This window comes from Rhineura floridana, chromosome 21 (assembly GCF_030035675.1).
Source record: "Rhineura floridana isolate rRhiFlo1 chromosome 21, rRhiFlo1.hap2, whole genome shotgun sequence".
In the NCBI taxonomy this organism is placed as follows: Eukaryota; Metazoa; Chordata; class Lepidosauria; order Squamata; family Rhineuridae; genus Rhineura; species Rhineura floridana.
The window spans coordinates 5,847,720-5,870,998 of NC_084500.1; the positions used below are offsets into that span (position 1 = coordinate 5,847,720).

The 23,279-nt window shown below is 47.8% G+C and overlaps 2 protein-coding genes across 3 annotated transcripts in view; both read right to left on the reverse strand.

The window, feature by feature from the left end:
- The window catches only part of RFC2 (replication factor C subunit 2), a 21,933-nt gene extending 14,034 nt beyond the window's left edge, over positions 1-7,899 (reverse strand). The window contains exons 1-4 of the mRNA XM_061604596.1: positions 7,602-7,899; positions 4,351-4,420; positions 2,603-2,644; positions 711-817 (exon numbers count right to left, since the gene is read on the reverse strand). Coding sequence (XP_061460580.1) covers positions 711-817; positions 2,603-2,644; positions 4,351-4,420; positions 7,602-7,822 — 440 coding nt within the window. The 5' untranslated portion in view covers positions 7,823-7,899. The remainder of the gene's footprint in view (positions 1-710; positions 818-2,602; positions 2,645-4,350; positions 4,421-7,601) is intronic.
- Positions 7,900-12,171: 4,272 nt separating this feature from the next.
- LOC133374350 (uncharacterized) lies at positions 12,172-23,141 on the reverse strand. Of its 2 annotated transcripts, none has more exons than XM_061605132.1 (9): positions 23,091-23,141; positions 16,832-16,953; positions 15,366-15,409; positions 14,904-15,020; positions 14,659-14,687; positions 13,954-14,053; positions 13,568-13,651; positions 13,327-13,431; positions 12,172-12,342 (listed from the first exon to the last, which is right to left on the reverse strand). In XM_061605132.1, the coding sequence occupies exons 1-9, from the start codon at positions 23,117-23,119 to the stop codon at positions 12,328-12,330; spliced, it is 645 nt and encodes a 214-aa protein (XP_061461116.1). In that variant the 5' UTR covers positions 23,120-23,141; the 3' UTR covers positions 12,172-12,327. The 2 variants fall into 2 exon arrangements, with proteins under 2 accessions (XP_061461116.1, XP_061461117.1); XM_061605133.1 differs by lacking the exon at positions 12,172-12,342 and adding an exon at positions 12,369-12,399.
- Positions 23,142-23,279: the final 138 nt, after the last annotated feature.

A 23,279-nucleotide genomic window follows, 5' to 3' on the forward strand; every position in this document is an offset into this window, starting at 1 on the left:
CTTATTTAAAAAACGAGACAAGGAATGAAAAAAGGGCAATTGCCTTTTGAGTTTTCAGTCCAGAAAAGCTACCGTTCAACAAAAGATCAGGAAGGGCCGATTCAGAGTTGCCTGATCCCCCACCCCTCCTCCTCTGAAGCTTTCCCCTGAAGATACTGGCTTTCCAGAAATGCGTAGCCCACAGCACTGGCTTCTACCGCAGAATTCTAGTGCCTGAATATTCTCAGTGTTGCATTCATCAAGTGAGCAGACATCCGCCTGAACAACAGAGCTTCCCCTTAAATGTGCTCTGGAGGGTTCTCAAACCCCACTGGAGATTTGGAGGGTGCACTGAAGGGAGAAGAAGGGGGAGTTCTGTCACACAAATGGAAGTCTGTTCTAGGCGTGCACGGACCACCCTGGACACAGCCCTCAGATTTTTTTACAACCAAGGAAGGTACAGCCTGTCAAGGTGCAAATGGGTCTACTGCAGGGTTTGTTCTGAAATCCCAAAGACCTTTGCATGGCGCTTTGAGCATGCAGAGATGTAGGATGCAGGAGGGAAATTATGTCAGAATTACACAAGCACACACACACAGAGCCTGAACACTTTTGTGGGATGGAAAGTAGGACATAGAAATGGTGGTTGGGGGCTTCAGAAAGGCACCTCCCCTGCACTCTGCCAGCACCAGAACCCAACCCAGTTCCCCCCCGGAATACTTTCGACCTGCCTGTCGTTGGATGCATTCAGCTCCAGAACAGCTTCTTTCAATGCAGGCCCCAGAAGCGCACGAGCCAGACAGAGGATGCTGGTTGTTTTCCCGGTTCCTGGAGGACCCTTCCAATGCAAAAAGAAGATTGCCCAAAGGCTTAGCCAATACTCTCTCTCACACCGTCTAACCGTTAGAAACAGACCGACCTTTTGAAATTCAAATTATTATTTAAAATGTTTTTATATCATCACCCTTCATAGAAGCATCCAGGGTGGGGCTTACAAGCTTAACATAAAACACAACAATGAAACAATAAGGGTCAGCATCGCATAAAAATACTTGACACTTTGGTTCTGTGTTGCCTTTTCGGTACCTACTGAAGACCTTCCTCTTTCAACAGGCCTTTCAAGTAGATATCTTATCCTAGTTTGTCTCTGTATTGTAATTGTTTTTAAGATGTTTTTAAATATGCTTTTAGTGTTGTATAACTTTGGTTTGCTCCCCTGGGCAACCTTTGAAAGGAAGAGCTGGGTATACATCTGATAAATAAAAAGGTTTTCCCTTAGCACCTAAAGCATAGTAACAAGCCTTTCTGGGGAGGGCATTGGGGTTTCACTGCCAAAAAATGCCCTCTCCTTAGGTATCAACCTGCCTAACCTCCAACAGAGAGGAGGACATCGGTAGATGATCTACGCATGTGGACAGCTGGGTACAGGCCTATGCATTCCCATCAGAGAGAACAGGATGCAAGATATAGCTATTTAATCCAACAATGCCCCACAGGTGGCATTTTGATTATTGACTGCTGTAGAGATAATAATAATAACAATAATTTAATTTATGTGTCGTCTATCTGGCCGATGGCCACTCTAGGCGACGTACAAATCAGTTGCGGTAAATGCAGCACAATAAAATACACATAAAATACAATATAACAATAAAACAATAAAACAATTCCAGTACAGAGTAGTAGGCTATTCGTCGTAAAAATTTAACCCTCCCCGTAAGTCCCAAAGGCCTGTCTGAAGAGCCAGGTCTTCAAGGCTTTGCGGAATACGTACGGGAGGGAGTTCCAGAGAGTGGGGGCCGCCACTGAAAATGCCCTCTCCCTGGTCCCCACCAACCTAGCTGTTTTCGTTGGTGGGACTGAGAGAAGGCCCTAACTCTCCACCAGCAGTCTTGGACGCCCAGAACCCATTTCACAAAATCACCATTGGCTGTAAGCCGCCTTGTAAAGTCCCAGTTATAAGACAGGATGACTTTAAAACAAAACATAAATTAGATTTTGAAAGTTTGAGTATGCTGTGATCCAGCTGTTGTTGTTATGTGCCTTCAAGTCGATTACGACTTATGGCAACCCTATGAATCAGTGACCTCCAAGAGCATCTGTTATAAACCACCCTGTTCAGAGCTTGTAAGTTCAGCTCTGTGGTTTCCTTTATGGAATCAATCCATCTCTTGTTTGGTCTTCCTCTTTATCTACTCCCTTCTGTTTTCCCCAGCTTTATTGTCTTTTCTAGGGAATCATGTCTTCTCATGATGTGTCCAAAGTACGATAACCTCAGTTTCATCATTTTAGCTTCTAGTGATAGTTCTGCTTTAATTTGTTCTAACACCCAATTATTTGTCTTTTTCGCAGTCCATGGTATGCGCAAAGCTCTCCTCCAACACCACATTTCAAAGGAGTTGATTTTTCTCTTATCCGCCTTTTTCACTGTCCAACTTTCACATCCATACGTAGAGATCAGGAATACCATGGTCTGAATGATCCTGCCTGCATCCACGTAAGTTCTAGTCAGAGGAGGATTAATGTTGCATACAACACAATGGTTCTATTTTTAGGTCCTACTCAGCTTTGTAATTAGACATTCACCGAACAGGAAGACCAAACTGATGTCATCCATACTCACTGCAATAATAATGTTTGGAACATTTCCTTCCCTTGCAAAGACCTGGGGAGGGAAAGAGAGAAAAGGGGGGTGCTTAAATCTGTGAAAAAGAGAGGAAACATGCTTCTAACCCTAGAAGTCGCATAATCTTTGCAGAGTTAAGAGTCACAAGTCCTTGCCTCCCGCTAAATCTCTAACAGCAGCCTTCTCTTGTCTCACTACTGCTGTACCTCCACAGCACTCACTGCTGCTCCGAGTCAGCCACTACTGCTTCTGCCTCATTCGTGTCTCTGTTCTTCCTTCAGGACCTTGCTGTTGTTGCTGCCAGGGCTGTGGAGTCAGTACGTCAAACCTTCAACTCCAACTCCATTTTTCTACTGTCCGACTCTGACTCCTTCATAAATGGTAAATGTATATTCATTTATTAATATTAATAAATCAATATTAATATTTTGAAGCCTGAGTCGGTAAATTGCTTCCGACTCCACAGCCCTGGTTGCTGCTACTCACCCTACCACTCTTTCCTCCGGGGTTTCTGGGTATGAGACAGAGAGACAGCCCGCACGCATGCCAGTCTCATATGCCAACTCTATGCCTCATTTTGCAGGGTAAATTTATCATCGATTCAGCACATTTTGGCCTTGATGCTACTGTGCCATAAAAGCTGTAATCCAATCACCCTGCATCTCTGCACCTTGTTACCTAGAATTCAGCTCACCCTTTTCATATACCATCACCTTTAAGGCACAAAAAGATTTCTTCACGCACTTCAACTGGGTTCGGCAACGAAAGAGCACGGGAAAGCCCTCAGCATGTTCTCCAACCCTCCAAATTGAGCCAGACTACCGCTATGGTTACATAGGCTTTAACTCTGAGGAAAGGGTGCAGCTCAGTGGTAGAGCACCTGCTTTGCATGCAGAAGGTCCCAGTTTTAATCTTCAGCATCTCCAGCTAGGTGTTGGAAAAAGCCCTGTGTGAAACCCTAGAGAGCCACTGACCATCAGCGCAGACAATCGGAGCTAAAACACAGGTGGGGGGCCTTTGGCCCTTTATATGGTGCTGAACTACAACTCCCATCAGCCCCAGCAAGCATGGCCATGGATGATGGGATTTGTAGTCCAACAACATTTGGAAGGCCAACAGTTCTCCACACCTGAGCAAGAATGAACCAATGGCCAGAATCAGCATTAAGCAGTAGTCTATTTACTGCTTCAGTAAAATTAGCTCATCGCTCTGCCTCGTCTTTCCAACTTATCCTATTCTCTCTCCCTCCCTCCCCCTCACTTCATAGAATCATAGAATAGTAGAGTTGGAAGGGGCCTATAAGGCCATCAAGTCCAACCCCCTGCTCAATGCAGGAATGCACTCACTCACTCACTCATACACACACAGTGTTTCCAAATGCACCACTTTGGGCCAAGACAGAGGCCAGGAGAGAGAAGCAGTCTTTCCTTAGTAGCAAACTGCTTACTGAAATGTGGCCCTCCAGAGGATGTTGGACTCTAACTCCCATCAGCCCCAGCCAGCATGGCCAATAGTCAAGGGTGATGAGAATCGGAGTCCAGTAACAGCTGGAGACCCAAAGATTTCCCAACCCTGAGCCAGGTATTCCCTCATCTGCCAGTGCCCAGCAGGTTAGTAAAAATAAACACCCAAAACCCTAAAGGCTAGCAACTTTGGATGCTTTATTTACAAGGTGGGCGTAAATGGCATTCCTGAATAAATTCGCTCATGGAAACATAAAGCGATATCTTTCCTACATCTCGTACCTCCAGTCTGCTCACGGTGTCTTCATTCCCAACTATTTCGGAGAGCTTCACAGGCCTGTATTTTTCGACCCTGTGTCCAAAAAGGCATCAGAAACATTAAGCCTCTTCCTTGCATAAAAGACCAGAAGACAACAAATCCAACTGAGGAGGGTGGGGAGGAAGACTTAAACTGAATGTTTAGTGAGTCTCTTAAAGGAAAAAGGGCTTTTTTGCTTAGGATGAATTAAAGATAGGGTGTCAGTTGTTTGGACTAGCTTCATGGATGCCATTTTTTCCTGTAGCCTTCCAAGCGCAGTGTGCACAGGGACATGTACACTCTCATTTCTAAAAGTGCAAGCACGTTGCTCATCAGCTTATGAATTTACAACAAATACAAATCACTTGCACTCCATCCCACAGCATGCATGTTTTTTACTCTATTTCTGAGGGCATAATGAGTGAGCAGTCTAGAGAAGTTACCCCATACTAAGGCACAATAAATATGCATTTCACAATCTTATGGTGTCTATAGAGAGCCAGTGTGGTGTAGTGGTTAAGGTGTTGGACTACAACCTGGGAAACCAGGGTTCGAATCCCCACATAGCCATGAAGCTCACTGGGTGACCCTGGGCCAGTCACTGCCTCTCAGCCTCATGAAAACCCTATTCATAGGGTCGCCATAAGTCAGAATTGACTTGAGGGCAGTACACACACACACATGGTGTCTATATGCACATTTTCCCATGGACACAGAGGCTCCTACAAACATCTCCCCCAACAGTTCATCAGTGGGGCCCTCAACCCATTTTCAATAGAACTTAATGAACACACACACACACACACACACCAAGAGAGCTAGGAACCCCGTATGTTTTCAGCACCCTCAGTGCTCTTCCTCTCATGCAGTAGCTCCCAAACCTTTCCACCCACGGACCACTTAAGAACTGCTGATGACCTTGGCTGACCTCTCGTAGCAATTGCAGTGTGCTATGCGCGGGGCCTGCGTGCTTTGACATTGTACTTGTGTTGCTCCTTTCGTTGCTTATATTGTATTTTGTTGTACTACAATTCACAGTCTGTAGAATTCAAACTGTAACACCGTAAAATATAATAGAAGCAATTTAAATACAATTGATTAGCTATGTGAACATTTCATGCAGACACGCAGGTGATGCTCGCAGGCCAGTTTTGGAACCCCTGGCCTAATGAGTTACTTGCACTAGGCCCCCAACAGTCACAATCTTACTCCCCCACCCCAAAAGCAATGCCTCCTTGATGCCTCCTAGGTTAACAATCCTAGCCACCCCCAAACAATGCTGCTTCAACCAGTTTGATGCTTCCCGAGGCATGCATTATGTTCCCCCCAAAGCAACCCCACCCAGCCACATACGCACCCCAAAGCAAGCCTTATAGCCCCCAAAGCAATGGCTCCTCCAAGCAATTTAAGTCCCCAAAGTTGCAGTCCTAACTCCCTGTAAGAAATGCTGCTCCAGCCAGCCTGATGCTCCACGAGCCACAATGTATGCCCCCGCAAAAGCAATACCCCTCTAGCTATTTTATGTCCCCAAGGTTAGTCCATGCCTCCTCCTCTAAGTGGCACCAACCAAAGTCTCATAAAGGCCCTCCAAAGAAAGCTGTGGAGCCCCAAAGCAATGGCCCCTCCAGCCCATTTTACACTCCTAGCCCCCCCAACTGCTTCAATCAGTTTCTTCCCAAACCACACCTTATGTCTCCCTTCAAGCCACGTATACACCCCGAAAGTAAACCTTACAGTCCCAGGGCAATGCCCCCTCCAGCCAATTTGTCTCCAAAGTTACTATCCTAGCTTTCCCCCAAGCCATGCAGCTCCAACCGTTTCCTGTCCCCCCCCCCCAAAGCAATGCCCCACATCCCCCAAAGCCATTCCGACAGGCCTTTGGAATAGAAGATGTTTAAGGATAGTGTTTAAGAGGTGTACGGTATTGTTACTGCCTTAATTGCACTATCTTGAAACTGTTTTTAACCATTTTAAGTGTATGTTTTAAATGTTTTAATGTCGTATATAGTTTAATTCAATTTTAAATGCAGGTTTTTGTATGTTTTTATTATATGAATTCGTTTTTATTTGTAAGCTGCCCTGAGTTCCAGCTTTGGGAAAAGGGCGGGGTAAAAATAAAGATGATGATGATGATATTAACTTAATTTGTACCCTGCCCTTTTTCCAAACTGGAACTCAAGGCGGCTTCCAGATAAAAGTAAGTATGTATCATTAAGGACATATAAACATATAAAACATATAAAAATCAGCATTACAACAGAATTAAAACCAATTAGACATACACTTAAAATACTGCAACCCAGTTTAAGAGCATACAAGTAAAACCATAACATACAGCACCCTCTTCAGTCACTACCCTTAAAGCCCTCCAGATATTATAATAATAATAATTATTATTATTATAGGTCCCCAAAGTGAGTCCTAGTTCCCCCCACTAAGCAATGCTGCTCCCAAAAAGTTGATACTCCCCAACCCGCACCTGAAGCCCCCCCCAGCAATACCCCCCACCTGTTTTGAACAATGGTCCCTCCAGCCACTTTTAGGCCCCCCAAAGTTACAGCTCTAGTTTCACACACACCCCACCAACCAATGCTGCTCCAACCATTTTATGCCCCCCAAAACCTCACACAAATGACGCCCCGCAAAGCAATACCACGCCAGCCACCTTTACATTCAAGCCATTCTAATTCTTCTTATTATTACATTCCCTCCAAGGAGCCCAAGGCGGTGTTCCTCCTCCGCCTCCCGATTGTATCCTCACGACAACCCTGCAAGGTAGGCTAGGCTGAGAGGCGGCGCCTGGCCCAAAGTCACCCAGCGAGCTTCACGGCAGAGTTGGGACTTGAACCCTGGTCTCGCCCGACTCTCTAACCACTACACCACACCGCATTGGTCCACTGCTGGCAACATCATCTCTCCCCCGCCGAAATGTTCCCGTCATAGCAATGCAGGGCAGATTTGTTAAAAAAAAAAGATTTAACAGTCGGGGGGCGGCTGACGTTTTGATGTATATCTCGAGAACAGGACCACCTAGAAACTTAATTGTTTTTTCAAATTAAAGCTGAGAATCCGGGCCACCTAATCCGGGCTAAGCGGGCGCCGGGTGGCATGGAAGGAATCCGGGTAAAGCCCGGGTAACCGGGCAATATGGCAACCCTACAATACAGTCCCATATTCCCAACAAAATTAGGGTCCCCCCTGCGCCCCTCTTTGCGGAGGCTTTTATATTCCTCACCAGGGCAACTCATAATGGCCGTCCCCCGTGGAGGAAGAGGCGGCAGGGTCTCCTCCTCGCTGCTTCTCGGTCTGCGGAGGCTTCTCAAGCCCGGTCACTTCCACGGCAACCGCCGCCATCTTCGCTTCCCGCCGAAAGGCCCGCTGGTCACGCCCCCATTTTTCGCGGCAGAGACCCCGGCCGGGCGCCATCTTGGCTGTGGGCAGAAGCCGAACGGACATCACGGATTGGCCCAAGGGCTGCGACGGCTTCTCGGCGCTTCCGCCCTCACTGGGGCGAGGACTATGCCTCCTCGTCTCCCTTTTTGCTGACGTTAGGTGGGAGGCAAAAAATAAACATTTACTGGGGATTTATTCTTCTTCTCTCTCTCCAGCTCCCCACCCCTCTGGTTTGTTAACCAGTTGCAAGGCAGGCAGAAATACCGCGGGCAGAGCTCGTGTCGGTTCCATCAATTGCATCTAACTGGGGATCCGTGCATACCATATATTGAAAGCACGTGGCTGTCCCTTAAAGAATCCTGGGAACTGTAGTTTGTTAAGGGTTCTGGGAACTATAGCACTAAGAAGGGTAAGCGACAGTTCCCAGGATTTTGGGGGTTGGAAACCATGTGCTTTAAATGTATGGGGGTCAGGTGTGTGGTATACATAGAAATGTAACAACCTCTGCAAGGCAGCTCCAATCTTTGAGCTGAAAATAAAGCTCATTAACAAGGCAATCCTATAAATGTCAGAAATCCTATTGCAGGGGTTCCTAAATTGTGCTCCACGGACCACCAGTGGACCACGTGGTCCACAGGCACGTCTGCGGATTTGTGGTGGAAGACAGGAGATGGCCCATCCATCGCACAAAATATTCCTGTTGATTTTTAACTGCATTTTAATGTCTTCTTTAATTATGCTTTATCATGTTGCAATTTGAATTCTATGGCCTACAATAAACTACAATACGTAAGCCATAAAAGAAGCAACGAAGATACAATTAAAAATTAACAGCATCTAGGACAGTGCTTTACATTGTATAAAAATCATTGCGTGGTCCGCCAAAACCCTCAGCAATTTTCAAATGGTTGGGGTGGGGGAAAGCATGGGAGCCACTTTGCCGAAGAACCACTACCACTCACAGTAAGGTAGACCATGGGTGGGCAGAAGATAGAATGGGATGTAGTGGCAGATCTTGGGGGGGATTTTGCAATATATTGGCAAGGATTGCCTAGCAAAGCAACGATTGAAATACTTCTTCCCTGCTCCCCCCTCCCCCCAAAAAACCCCACCATTATGTTGCTGAAAAATAAGGCTTGGGGAAGGGAAACCAGGAATGGATTTCTGTGTGACAGGATTTATGACCTTGATTATAGGCTGAGTAGGCATGGATATGTGTTCAGAGTAGGGATGGATCTGTCCATTTCAGTTTTCTCAGCTTCTCATTTCTACAATCTTACATTCTATTCTCCACATTTCTGCAGGAATGTGCCATTTTTCTTTTAAAAAATACTTATGAAAATTCTTCATCAATTTAGTGTTTCTCCAAATGAACATTTCTTAAATGCACCATTTGGACCACTCTACACATTTTTGCAAGCAATTTCTCCTAATATAATGCAGTTTTGTATGTTATTTTCACCAATATCATATTTTTACACTCACTTTCCTCTAATATATGCATTTTTGCAAACATTGCTTGGTTGGAGAACTGCACCATGAAATTTGGAGAATTGCGAATTTGGAAGAATTGCCATGTTTCGGTTCTCAAAAGTGCAAATCTGATAAATTCATCTTTAAATGCAAACTGAAATTAATTTTGTGCCCATCCATAATTCAGAGGCACCCTATTCCTTTTTTTCTCCCTGGCACTATCTTGCACCTGGCTCCAGCTGGCGAACCTCAAGGGAAGGGGAAACCTTTGGCCCTCCAGATGTTGCTGAACTACAACTCCTATCATCTCCTGACCATTGGCCACACTTGCTGGGGTTGATGGGAGTTGTAGTTCAGCAACATCTGGAGGGCCAAAGACTCCCCACACCAGACCTGGTAAAAAAACAATGAAGTAGGGTGTTAGCTACTGAGAAGAGTCTTCTCAGTGGCTGACTCAGCTCCTTTCACTCTGATTGGCTCCAAACAGCAAGAAAGGACAAGGAAGCATGTTAGAAGACTCTTCTCAGTGGCTAACATACTCTCTTTTCGTGCTAATTGGCTCATAGGATGCTGGAGACATAGGGACCTGCTGGGACCCTGTTCTCAAAGAAGCAAAGGGTCTAAGACCCCCTGAGATCTTGGACGACTACACCCTGGGTGGAATAGGGTCGCCATAAGTCGGAATCGACTTGAAGGCAGTACATTTAGCTCATTCTTAATTTTAGTTAGTTTTCAAGTGTTTTTAGATGTCTTTCCTCCCCCCATCTTTTATTGATAATTCTAATGTTTTATTTATTTACTTTGTAAACCATTTTGAGGTTTTGTTGCAGTCAAGGGGTACATCAGTGTTGTTAGTTAGTTAATTAATTTAAAAGTTTATTAAAACATTAATGCACCACCCTCTGTCCTATCCTGATTTCAGGACAGCATGCAAGAAAAATCAACGACAGCCGTGCAGCCTTGAAGGAACATTACATGAGCGACAAATGTGTGTTCCTTGTGCAATAAACTGCTGATGCAGAAATGCTTTCAGTAAAAACCTGGGCATGCAAGAACTGTCCCCTTCCTCAGTTGCAACATTGAGCACCAGAGGGAGCCTGTACTTTTGCAATGATCAGAAACCCATCTGTGGAGAGGGAAAAACAGCAACTCTGGCAGGTCAAAGAATCTTATTTTCTCTTTGAAAACTTGGCTTTTGCCTGGACCTGAATTACGCAGTGGTATTACTCAGTCATGAGTAAGAATTAGTGTCAGCCAAAACGGTACTGAAATTTCTGCAATGTGTGTGTATTTTGAAAACAGCCCTGTGTAGATGCCTTGCTTTGTAATCTACCGAAACCGAGGGTGGGATGAGACTTGCTCAAGGCCTTGCACTTGATTTGTGGCTAAGGTGAGGATTTGAACTCAGATCCGAGCTCCAATATTTAAATGATTTCACACAGCAATAATTTAGAAGACTCTGTGTATATATCAGAGCTTGGCGGTTACTTTTTTAAATTACAACTCCCATCAGCCCCACCCAGCATGGCCACTGGATTGGGCTGATGGGAGTTGTAGTTCAAAAAAATAACTGCCAAGCTCTGGTATATATGTGTGTGTGTTTGTGTGTGTGTATCCTTCCCCTTCTGGCTGTGATCCTGACAACAAACCCTCCTCCCTGCTCTTATTTACATTGGGAGAAAAGCTTTTATTGACAGACACCAGTGGGAACCAAAAGCTATGGCTTCCCCCAAAGAATCCTGGGAGCTGTAGTCTGTTAAGGATACTGAGAGTTGTCAGGAGACCCCCTGTTTCCTGTCACAGAGCTGCAATTTTCAGAGTGGCTTAAGAATCAGTCCTTCTTCCCATGGAACTCTGGAAACCAACCATAGATTCCCTACTCCACAGCCGGTGTAGGGAGGCTTTGGCCCTTCACATGTTGCTAAACTACACCGTCCCCTGGCTGCAGTCCTGAACAGCAGCATTCCACGCTGCAAGATTTTATTGCAGGGTCCCACTTGCCTCACCTCATTTTGTTCACAGCGTTTTTCCATTTTCACTGGGTGGTTTATTGTTCTGGGTATCACTTCTTCTGTCCTGCCCAACCCCATTAGAATCAAACTCGGGATCACTGACGTGCTTTTCCTCTGTTATTTTTAATGCAAAATTTAACTCTAGAGCGGTATCCGCATCGGACTACAGGTCACACAGGTCTCTGGGACTCTACAAGGTATTTCTAGGCATGTCTACTCAAGTGAAGACGTTGTCGCAACAATTTGACATATCTCCCGAGACTACTTAAGTAGACTGGGGGGGGGGGAGGTTCATTACTTGTATGGGAACTGTATCCCGGATTGGGACCAGCCCAGCAAACGGGCACTTCTGCTCACCGGCTGGTGAGCCGACTCTGTTTGCGCTCGTGCAGCTGGCAACTTGTCCTTAGTGATGGGGGAGACACCGTGACCCGTTCTTCTCCTGGCTCCTCCTCTGGCCGTGATTCCTCCTGTCCCGGGGGCAGCTCAGGCAGCGGCTCTGGTAGCAAAGCAGAGTCTGCAGGCACAGATATGGGACGTTCACCCTCAGTTGCCATCTATTGCAGGTTGCACCTCACAGGTTGCTGGCCAGACTACTGAAGTCTTCTCTGGTTTCAACCCCCACCCATTGCAGACAACTGGGACTCTCCCCTGAACCCTCCTCCCCCTGCCCACTTTGCCAGGAGTTCTCAGCAGGGCACAGGACAAATAGCCTGTCCTTCCCTCATTTAAAAGTAAAGGCATTCAAGAGGCAGCTGGAGAGCTACCTGTCGGGGATGCTTTAGGTTAGATTCCTGCACTGAGCAGGGGGTTGGACTGGATGGCCTTACAAGCGCCTTTCAACTCTGCTATTCTATGATTCTGTATTCTAAGCAATGAGAAAGACTCAGAAGAACTGTTTATACATTTAATTACATAAAATCCAGTATACACAAAAACCTCAAAACAAAGAAAACCACACAAGTATAAACCACACGCAGTGGTCCCTCCATCATCGCTGTCCACAGAATGCCTGGATCCGGGTTCGAGAAGAGGAACTCGTCTCTTAGGACTCGTCTCTCATACTGTCTCATTCCAAGTCCTCTACCTGGAGTTCCTCTGCGTGGAAGAGAAAGGGAAACGAGTGACGTCTTCATTACAGCTGCTTCATTTGACCTTTGCAAATGTTTATTAACTATTTTTAATAACAAATTTAACAAAGAAAGAAAAAGAAAAAGAAAGAAAGAAAAAAGTGAAGGAGAGCAAAACAAACCAAAAAACCGCATCACCTCACAATAAGGATAGAATAACCATAATTGCATTCATCTTAAATTAAACATGTACGTCAATATACGTACTTAAGCTTATATCGAATTTTGTGACTTAGCCAGGCCTGGCCCCGGCACCCGGCACACTTAGGTAGCCGATGGGGGCCCCATGCCCTGGTACAGCCCAATGGGGCTGCTGTCCATCATCCCATCATCACTACCATTGTCAGACTGTTGGGCCCCTCCTGCTGTGGCCACCGGCCTCTCCCACTTAGGCCCGGCCACTCCCTCCCTCCTCCCCCTACCCTGATTTTCAGCCCTCTCCAGAGCAGGGATTTCAAGACCGGGCCTGAGGCAGGTGTGCTGCAGCCAAGAGGTGAACCCTTCTCAGGCTACAGATGGTGGATTTCATGTGGACAGTGAGACCTGTGGGCTCATTCTGTGGCTCCAGGATGGAGATCTTACTTTCTCTCTTTGGGGGGCAGAGCGGGGACAGCTCCAGAGGATGGAATCCAGTTGTAGCGGAAAGAAAATGCTGCATCAGAACGAAGCGAGAGCCAGCTGCCCAGCCCCTCTCCCTTGCCTCAGAGGACCTCTGTGGGCAATGCTGCCTAGTAGGCAGAGGGTGAAGGGCAACCTCAAGGAAGAGGGCAGGAAATGGTGCCTGGATCATCCTGGCCCCACAGAGACAGCAGGAGATTCATTTCTGTTCCTGACAGAAAACATTAATGTTCTTCTTCTGCTGAGAATGTATCTTAAGCTCCTCTGAAACCCCCTCAGGGCCATAAAGTGGCATATAATATTCAAAATAAATGAATAAAGGTGAGAAACTTACGGTCAGGTTGGGCAGCCTGATGGCATACGCCAGCAGCCATTCAACACTGCTGGCAGCCAGATCCCGTTCCTCCTCTTCCTCCGAAATGATGTAAAAACTCAACTCCTGTGCAGGGAAAGAGCACTTCAGCATCAATGGGCCGGTCTGGGCTACAGACACAGACTGGCAGCCCCCGCCACAGAGTCTACCTGCCAGTGCTTGCCTAAATGAGACATTCATTCATGGCTGGCCGCAGACTTACTTCCAACATGGCAGACAAAGTCTTCAGGGTCGGGGCCTCTGCTAGCAGGCCCCTCAGCATGGACTGTAACCTGTCCTCCAGATCCTGAAGGTGAAGATTATTTTCATTCAGGTGCAGCCGTAGATTTGGGGCAGGATAAGATATGGAAATAAGAAAAGAAAAAAAGGTAACATATTATTAGCAAAAGATATAAGGAAGTGATAGTGAAGAAAACTAGCAGTGGAGAGAGAGAAAGAGAGAGAGATTCAGCCGAGACAGGATTGCTTACAGAGGGGGAAACTGAGCTCACTCTCTGCCTGAAAGAGCAGCAAGAAATGTAAAGATATTGCACCAGATATACAAAGTCCAAGAATGACAATCAAAGAAGTAATCTCCAAAGAATTTACCTCGTTATCCTCAGACAGTTGGGTCAGCTTATAGACAGGGAAAAAGGCCACATTGAGCAGGGCGGTCCTCTGGTTCTCCTCAAATGGGGGCTTCATGAAGCTGTGCGAACGGAGGGGAAAGTATGAGAAGGAGTTCCCCAAACTCCCGTGGATGGTTGCAAGGGATGGTGGCAGCCCCAACCTCCTCTGAAGCCGCTCATTGACCTGATGGGTCAGCCCCCCATCCCTGTGCAGACTCTCAGAGATGAGGAGGGGCCAGCGGGACCCTCAGACCACTAGCACTAGAGGCAGAGCTAGGAGACACCAGCCCGGTCCCCAGAATCAGGACCACGCCTGACCCACAGCCTGAGGCCATCAGTTCAGCTCTCCGAGTTGGGACTTCCAGAGTCTGTACCCTGAATGCCTCCATGTCCCCCTGAGGATCCAGCCACCCCCCATGCCAGCCATCCAGTCAGGGACCCATCAAGTTGTAGCTGCCAAGCCAGAGTCCTGCCCTCGTAAGGGCTCCCTCTCCACAAGGAAGGGGCGGAGACTGGGAGGAGTCAGCTGGCCTTGGGAGCATTAAAGCCTCTGGTCCCCCCCAGAAACTTGGCCAGAGGATTCTGCTGACTGGGAACTTCCTTGGCCCCCAAAAACTCCCCCCTCCCCACAATGGCAGAAAACCCCAATTACTGTTCCATAACAAACAACCCCCTGACAATATACCTGAAGTTTTGGAATCTGTCGAGGATGTCCTGAGAAGACAGCAGAAGAAAGTCATTTCTCCAGGGACGTCAGGACGGCTGCTCCAGCCCAAACTGCAGGGCTCAACTTCCCTGGCCATTGGTCTTTCCAGCTACCTGAATAGTCCTCCTCCCTGCCAGACCCACAGACCTCCCCCCAAACCCCATCCCCGGGGCTCCCTCCCCCCCCACCTCCCCATAGGGCTTCTCCTCCTGTAACTCACTCACCCCAATCGCACGGGCTGCAGCATCCTTGGGAGAGGGGAGGGTGTCCTGGCCCCTCGCCCAGGCTTCCTCGCAGCTCCGTACCAGGGAGAAGAGGAAGAATTCATCCCTCGTGAGTTGCTGAAAAGTTAAACAGTACAGATTTTCATCAGGACATTTTGGTTTCCAAATATTAGAGCTGTGAAAATAATGAGGGGAAAGGGGTGCTCCCAAGAATGTCTGCAGAAATGTTTTGGTGGGGGAAGGTCTATGGACTCCACGCATCATTACGTTCAGACGTCTGGGGGGACACCCCCTTGCCCCCACCCTGCGGACACCCTTGTGTGCTCCCAGAGCCCAAAGGGCAAATGCCTAGAATGGGCATTTTCCTGGTTTGGTGTGTGTCTGTGAGTTGGCGTGGAAGGGAATCTCCTATGTTGGGGGGCTTTGCACCCCCTCTTCACTTCTGTTCCCCAAGATACTGACCTCGGGCGAGGGGATGGACTCCTCCTCCTGCAGCATCTGCGGTTCTGCAATGGAAAGAGGAGGAAAGGCCTTGAAGGAAGGTTCATGCACCTCTTGGAATTCCCTGCCCTGATTCCTTTAGCCATCCTCTTGCAGACCTTCCTGATCCCCACCTCCTGGCCAGTCTTCAGATGACCCTCTCTGCTCTGCCCCCCCCACCTGCCTTCCCTCTTGCCGGGCACCCAACTCCTTGCCCTCTCTTTTGCGTTTTGCACCCTCCGCCTTTTCCCTTGCCCCCCCTGTCTCTCATAATGCTGGGATCCAGTGAGGCCGAAGGGTGGGGGATTGGGGAGGGCCGTAGCTTAGTGGCAGAGCCTCTGCCCTGCATGCAGAAGGTCCCAAGCTCAAACCCCATGGCATTCCCAGGCAGGGCTGAAGCCTGAAACCTTGGACAGATACAGGACAGGCAAGCGGGAGGGCCTCTTCATCATCACACAATGCTGCATCGCTCCAGGATGGAATTCCGGACCACAGGATGCAGTGGGGAAGCACACTGTGTGGTTTTAAAGGGGAGTAGAGAAATTTGTGAAGGACAAAGCCCTTGAGGGCTAGTAGTCAAGCTGGCTCTCTCTTACTCCAGGGTGTCTCTGAAGGAGGTGTGGGAAACCTCTGGCCCTCCAGATGTTGCAGAACTACAACTCCCATCACCCCTTCCTGTTGACCAAGCTAGCTGGGGTTGATGGGAGTTGCAGTTCAGCAACATCTGGAGGGCCTAACGGTGTTTGGGGATCACGAGTGGGAGACGGTGACTGTCAAGGTGCCCTTTGGTGGACTTTCCCCCTGAAGGATCCAATTGGCCTCTGTGGGAACAGGCAGGACTCTTTGTGGGAGGGAACCTCAGTAGTGTAGTGGCACGTACCAAAGTGCAGGATCCCTTCAGGAAAGTCACAGTCCTGCCCCGTCTAAGATTCTGCAACCGTCTAAAATGACAGAATAATCTGGCCAGGCCTGAATGCTGCTTTCTGCTTCTCTAGCAGTGCCACCATTTGCCTGTCCTTTCTCACTGTCAAGAGATGTTGCTCGAATTACTCCGTTCAGTGTCTACAGGTTTATCTCCTGCCGCTACCAAAGTGCTGGATGATGCAGATGGGATGCTACCCTCAGGATTCTCTCTCTCTACATCTGCAGTTACAGAATTCTCCCTCTCCACAACTCGTCTGGGCTTCTGGGAGTAGGAACGCATGGAGGCTTCCTTCACAGTGGAACATTCCCCTTCTATGCTGATTGGCTTGTAGGACACTGGAGATGTAGGGACTCTGATTCAGATCTGGCTCCCAAAACATTAGTGGCCTAAGACCTAATGGGACCTCTGAAAACTACACCCTTGTGAGGGATTGCTGAGCACCAGTCAACCTCTTCCTGGGCTCCCATCCTAACCATCTCCCTTCCCCCAAAACTGGACACCACCTTCTCCCTGGCAACCCCACCTGGCTTGGCTTCCAGCTTTTTTCTCCTGAAACAGGGGCACCTCCAGGAGGGCTTTTTGCTGGCCCCTGAAGGGCTGACCCTGCCAGGCTTGCGCCGGAGAAGCCTCCGCAGCCGCCTCAACCTAGAACAGAAGAGGGAGAGGTCAGAATGAGGCCCATAATTGGAAAGGTTGTGGGGAGGGGGGGTCTGGAGAGGCCAGGGATCAGAGCAGGCAAGACAAAAATAGGGGCGCCGGCCCACGTTTCACCTCTTTCAGGGCAGGTATCGCCTTTGTCATTTCAGGTCCATCAGAATCACTCCATGTGTGTGCATATGTCTGTGTGCTAAACCTTCCGCTCCCCACCGATCCCAGCGAAGCCGAGATTCCTCTCCCCGTGTTGCAAACCGCAGCACGGAGGCAGCAATCTTTGCTCTGTGATGAGGATGAGGAGGCCTTGAGGAGCGCCCTGCAAGCCTCCAGGTGCGCAAGGAGAGAAGAGCCAGAGGCAGAACGTTGGGAGCAGACGGAGTGTGATGGAGAGTGATTGACAGGGAGGCGGAGAGAGTGTCTGTTGGGACTGTTGGAGAGATGGAAGATGGAGGAAGGAAAAGGAATGAGGGGGGCTCAGGGGGCTCGGGGGAAGAGTTTGGGGGAGGAGGGGGGCTCCTGAGGAGGGAAGATATGGCCAGAGTGTCAAAATGCTAATTTTAGCATTTCATGTAAGAGGGCAACTAGTTCCGAATATTACTTTGTTTAAATAAACACATCTTTACTGTATTCATCTAGCCGTCCACGTGTCTTGTGGAGGGAGAGTCCTGCTGGTCTCAGGAGGGGGGTTGGCAGGTGCCCTGGTGGATTGCAGAGGGAAGCCCCAGAGCTCACCAGCAGGGAACTGGGGCAACTGGCCAAGTGACCTGCAGGAGCCAAGGCTACAGAGGGAACCCACTGACTCTTCCCCCAGGATATCAACACAAAAACAGAAATGGAGCGAAGAAATCTTACTTACATTTTGAACATGTTGAGGCTTCTTTGTAAAACTCCTACCTAAACCTACTCTGAGAAGACTACCTAAACTAACCCGAGCCCTAATTCTACCCTGAGCTCTTCCCCCAACCCTAACCCTAACCCTGCCCCAACCCCTATATACAAAAGCAATATATACACATATATACAATGGCAAAGAAAAAATAATAATCAGAGAGATAAACAAAATAGAAGTAGCAAAATAAAAATAAAGAGAATAAAAATAAACAAAAATAATGTTATGAGCATGGGGGGTTGGAATGGATGATTCCTGTGGGTCCCCTTTCCAGCCTCTGATTTGGAATCCTGCACCCTGGGGGCTGCTCTGCTAGCCAGATGAATCTCCTTTGTTAATCAAATAGATTGGCAAGTAAGACAATCGGCCAATCAGTTGCCTAGCAATGGTGAATGGGCCAGGAAGACCCCTTTTGTCATTTAAACTCTACAGGAGAGCCTTCCCCCACTCCTGGGAGCTAGCAGAAGTGTGCTTGCAGTTTTAGTGTGTCTAGAGAATTGCCGGGAACTGGAAGGCAGGGCAGAGAGAGACTAGCTCTCTGCACCATGGCATTTTGGGGTGCCTCCTGCAACCCAGATGGAAAAGCTGGGTATTAGACTGCTGATGCCTTGAACCCCTCCATCCTTAAGCTCAGGTTGGAATGTGTGTAAATAAATAAACCATATTTCATAAAGACACCACAGTCTCCACTGACCTTCTTCCCAAAGGAAACCAAACCCTGGAGAAGCGCAGGAACCCCCGAAATCTCACCGCTCTGAGATTGGGGGAGGTGCGCAACACTGGTGTCAGAAGTGGGATTGAGATTCCTAGAAGAAGCATTGGGAGCAAGGTGTGCCTGAGTCAAGACAGAGGAGGTAGCAGCAACCCTCCTGGAACAGATGAGACTGATGTTCCAGCAGTATAGCAAGGAGGACCAGCAGCAGAGGCAATGGGACCCGGAGGAAAGGCAACGTGAGCGCCAATAGGAATGGGAGCAAAGGCAAAGAGACCGCCAGGAGCACTGGCAATGAATGAGGGAGATATTGGGAAGTACCTTTGAAGAGGAAAAGGAGACCCCATGTGAGGAGGTGAGAGCCCTGCCTGATCAGCAGCTACAAGGGGTCGAGGATGACCTGGGAGTCCAGCTGCAGAGCACCCAGACAGGAGTGGCTAAAGAGATCCAGAAAGTGGACAGGCAGCTGGAGGGTTTGGGCTGTGAAGAGTTGCAGTCAGTAGCGGAGGAGGAAGAAGCTTTGATTGTCCAGGAGCCTGCCAGGGGAGATGATAGCAGAAAGCTGGAAATAAAGCCCCAAGGAAGACAGGCTGGAAAATGAAGAGAAAGAGGCCTCGGAAGAAAGAGAGGTAGAGCCTGGAGAAGAGGTGCTGCTGATAGATTTCTCTGCTCCGTGTGTGCCTGCTGTTAAAGGAGTAAAATAAAATATAAGTAAAATATAAATAAAAAACAAAAATAAACCAAAAGGTAAATAAACCAAAACCTCCTCTCCTCGCACTCCAACGACTACTCCTCTCTCCAACTCCTCCTCTCTCTCCCGCTCCTCCTGACTAACCCACATGGGACGTCCCTAGTTGGTGCCTTTTAAGCCGGCAGGGAGGGATGTCACAAAGGAGGGCTGGTCCCTGTTGCCTTGGCAACCCTCCTCCCTGGACCCCAGGCAATGGCCCCTCCTGAGTCTTCTGGAGGCGTCTTCAGAACTTGGAGGCCCTGCTGTCCCGCCGGCCAGCTTGGCTCAGCATCCCTCTTTGTCTAAATGTGTCTGTTTCTCTAATGAATCTGGTTGTTGTCCATTAAGCAGCTTTTCTGCAGGGAGACGGTCCCCACAGCCTCCTTTTATATCCAGTGGGAAACTCATCGCTCCCCAGTTTGGAGGCTCAGGGGGGCAAAGCATCTTCTGGGCCTGCAAAAGGTCTCTAGCTCAATCCCCAGCATCTCCAGGGAGGGCTGGGAAGGAAAGGCCCTGTTTGATGTCCTGGCAGGCTGCTGCCAGTCAGCGTGGGCACTACTGAGCTAAAAGGACCTGGAGTAAGGCAGCCTCTTAGGTATTGTCCTGTTTTGTCCTTGATCCTAAGAGCAAAGAAAGGACAAGGAAGCAAGTTGAAAGACTTCTTGGTGGCTAAGACACTCTCCTTTCAGGGTCATAGGACGCTGGAGACATAGGGCCCCTGTTCCCCAAAAAGTAAAGGGTCTAAGACCCTCCGAGACCCCAGACCACTACACCCCTGGGTTCAAGACGGATGTGACGCTGGGGCAGGATCAGGATCAGGACTCCTACAGTTGCATACCTGACGCTGAACAACCCTTTGTTGGGGAAATAGCCGAAGTGTATATGAGGGACACTGTTGCCTTCAGAACATATGAGGAAGGGCACAACCAGCCCTGGATTAACCATTAAGCAAAATAAGCACGTGCTTAGGCCACCAAGTGAAGGGGGGCACCACAGAGCTTTTCCCCCTAGCTATCTTGCCCTTAACTCTCAACTCAGATCAGGGAATAGGGATACAGCCTGTGCTGGATGGGGTTACACTCCCCCTGAAGACGCAGGTTCGCAGTTTGGGTGTGCTCCTGGACTCAGCCTTAAACCTGGAGGCCCAGGTTTCGGCGGTGGCCAGGAGGGCTTTGGCACAGTTAAGACTAGTGTGCCAACTGCGCCCGTTCCTGGAGTCGTCTGATCTGGCCACGGTGATACATGCCTTAGTTACATCCCCCTTAGACTACTGTAAGGTGCTCTACCTGGGGCTGCCTCTGAAGACTGTTTGGAAACTTCAGTTGGTGCAACGAGCTGCAGCCAGAATGTTAACTGGGGCTGGTTACAGGGATCATACAACTCCCCTGCTGCAACAGCTCCACTGGCTGCCAGTCTGTTTCCAGACACAATTCAAAGTGCTGGTTATGACCTATAAAGCCCTATACAGCTTAGGTCCAGGCTATCTGTCAGACCATATCTCCCTATATGAACCTGCCCGGGCCCTGAGATCTTCAGGAGAGACCCTTCTCGCAATCTCAGCACCTTCACAAGTGCGACTGGTGGGGACACGAGATAGGGCCTTTTCGGTGGCTGCCCCTAGGCTCTGGAACCCCCTCCCTAGGGAGGCAAGAATGGCCTCCTCTGTGCAGTCCTTCTGCCAACAGCTAAAGACTTTTTTCTTCCGGCAGGCCTTTGGAACTGAAGGTTTTAAGGGTAGTGACTGAAGAGGATGCTGTATGTTATTGTTTTACTTGGTTGCAGTATTTTACTGGGTTGCAGTATTTTAAGTGTTTGTCTAATTGGTTTTAATTCTGTTTTAATGCTGATTTTTATATGTTTTATATGTTGATATGTTCTTAATGATATGTACTTACTTTTATCTGGAAGCCGCCTTGAGTTCCAGTTTGGAAAAAGGGTGGGGTATAAATAAAGATAATAATAGTAACTCTTTCACTGCCACACTTGACTTTAGTCGATCTTTTTGTAATTCTCCTTATCTGCCGTGTTCGACTTATTTTGCTTTATAATCTTTGGGAGGGTGATTAAAAATTGTTTTCAATAAATTTTTGTATTTGCATTTTTTGCCTTATAACAATTTTATTAAGAAATGCATAAAACAGTGTTGAAAATTTGCATTTTTTCTGTTGCTCTAGTTATAAGTAAATAATTTGCTTATATTGCTTACTGCTATTTAGTGTTAAATATTTTTTTTAAAAAAAACAGTTTTTATTTAATATAATTGTGGGCTATGGCCTGGAAGAAAACTGCATTTTTCATCGCTTATTTCACCTTCAGCACTTATTGAGTCTTAATGTCTTGTCAGTTAAGCAATGGAAAGGCCAAGGGGGGCACCATTGTTGGGCTGTGCTTAGGACATCAGTTGGCCTTAATCCAGCCCTGGGCATGACTGGGCAGCTCTGCAGTTTGAAATTAAAGGCTGTGTGGTGATGGAGCCCACCATATCTTAGGACAAACCTGTCTGTTTTCAAAAAGGGAAAAGTCAATAATTTCCTCCCCTTTTTTTCTCCCGTTGAGAAGATAGGGGGCAAAAAGGAAATAGGAGGTTGCGGAAGGGGTAGAAAACGAAAACACCAAACAGAACTAAGCTAAATTAATTTACAAACTATAAATTACAGCCAGGAGCGGATAAAACATAGTTTTGTGTACATAGTCAAAAGTTTGTGCTTTTTTGCCTTATTCGTTTAGCACTTTACAGGTGTGCTACATTCCCTTACCAATTTGTTCCGCATATTCAGGGAATCAGACTTTCCAACTGATTAGCCGACCTGGTTTCTCTTCCTTCCACAAAGTGGCAAACCTTTCTCATATTCCCTTGGGGGGGGAACATGCCATTGGTGGGCAGGGCCAGAGCCAAAAATGGGTGGAGCAAAGGATGTAGATGTTATCTTTGCACCCTAAGCTAGCTTCTGCACAAACTCACACTCATCCCTCCCTATCCTCCACCCAGGCAGCCAAGATGAGCTATCAGAGTTCAAGGACATGTTCTAGCCAGCCAAAAAAGAGAGAGAGAAACCTCAGAGTGCATGCAATACTGTAGGACATTGGTTTTTTAAGTGTGGTCTGGGGACTTCTGAGGGCCACACAGGGAGGCCTGGAGGGTTGCCTTTGGCCCACTGGCCCAAGGTTCTGCAGCCCCCCTGTATTAAGGCTTGAAAACTCAGAGTGGACAGGCGAGATGCGATCCAGCAAACAGAACGTAGACCAGTCAGCTTTGCATGGCCCAAAGGCCTGTGTAAATAACTGCTTGCCTAGAATTTACAGAAGAGGTGTGGGTTGTCGAACCTTTGGTAAGTCTACAGAAACAGGCTCATACGCGGCCAGTGGGTTGTGTCTGTGGCTTACTGGGAATTAGCTGTAATGCATCGCTTGAGATCCAGAGCAGTCAGTGGAGTGCCCTTCAGATATTGTTGGACTCCGGCTTCCATCAGCCTCAGACACCATGGCCAATTGTCAGGGATGATGGGAGTTGTAGTCCAACAACATCTGTAAGGCATCAAAGTTGCTCTCTCTGGTTTTGATAATCCTACATTCCTGCTGAATCTGACACACATCCTTGCTGATGGTGCAATATGGCTTAGTGAGCTCTAGTCTTCTTTTTCTTCCTGTAGCTCTAATTCTGCTCCTTGTTACATCTGGATTTCATACTAGATTGTGCATTTTTACAGAAAAGCAGCACAGAAAGTAAAAAATGTTATGGCTGCAAGTCAGGGATGGGGCAGAAACTGGATTCAGTTTTCATTTAAAGGCGAACCTACCTAATTTGCAGTTTTCGAAACTCAGCCATCCTTTGAAATTCGCACTTCGCAGAATTTGGCAGTGCAGGTCTCCAGCCAAGTAAAGTGTACAAAATTGCATGATCTAGGGTAAAGTGTGCGTTGAGATGCATATATTAGTGGAAATAACACACAAAGGCGCATTATATTAAAGGAAATTGCTTGCAAAAA

Bases quoted from the DNA above. Each gene is read 5' to 3' on its own strand.
- LOC133374350 (XM_061605132.1), bottom strand. From the start codon at position 23,119: ATGGCTGAGTTTCGAAAACTGCAAATTAG. The intron at 14,054-14,658 runs GTATATTGTCAG...CCGTTCGCACAG, and splicing joins GACAGATTCCAAAACTTCAG to CTTCATGAAGCCCCCATTTG. The intron at 13,652-13,953 runs GTAAATTCTTTG...CTTCACCTTCAG, and splicing joins AACTGTCTGAGGATAACGAG to GATCTGGAGGACAGGTTACA.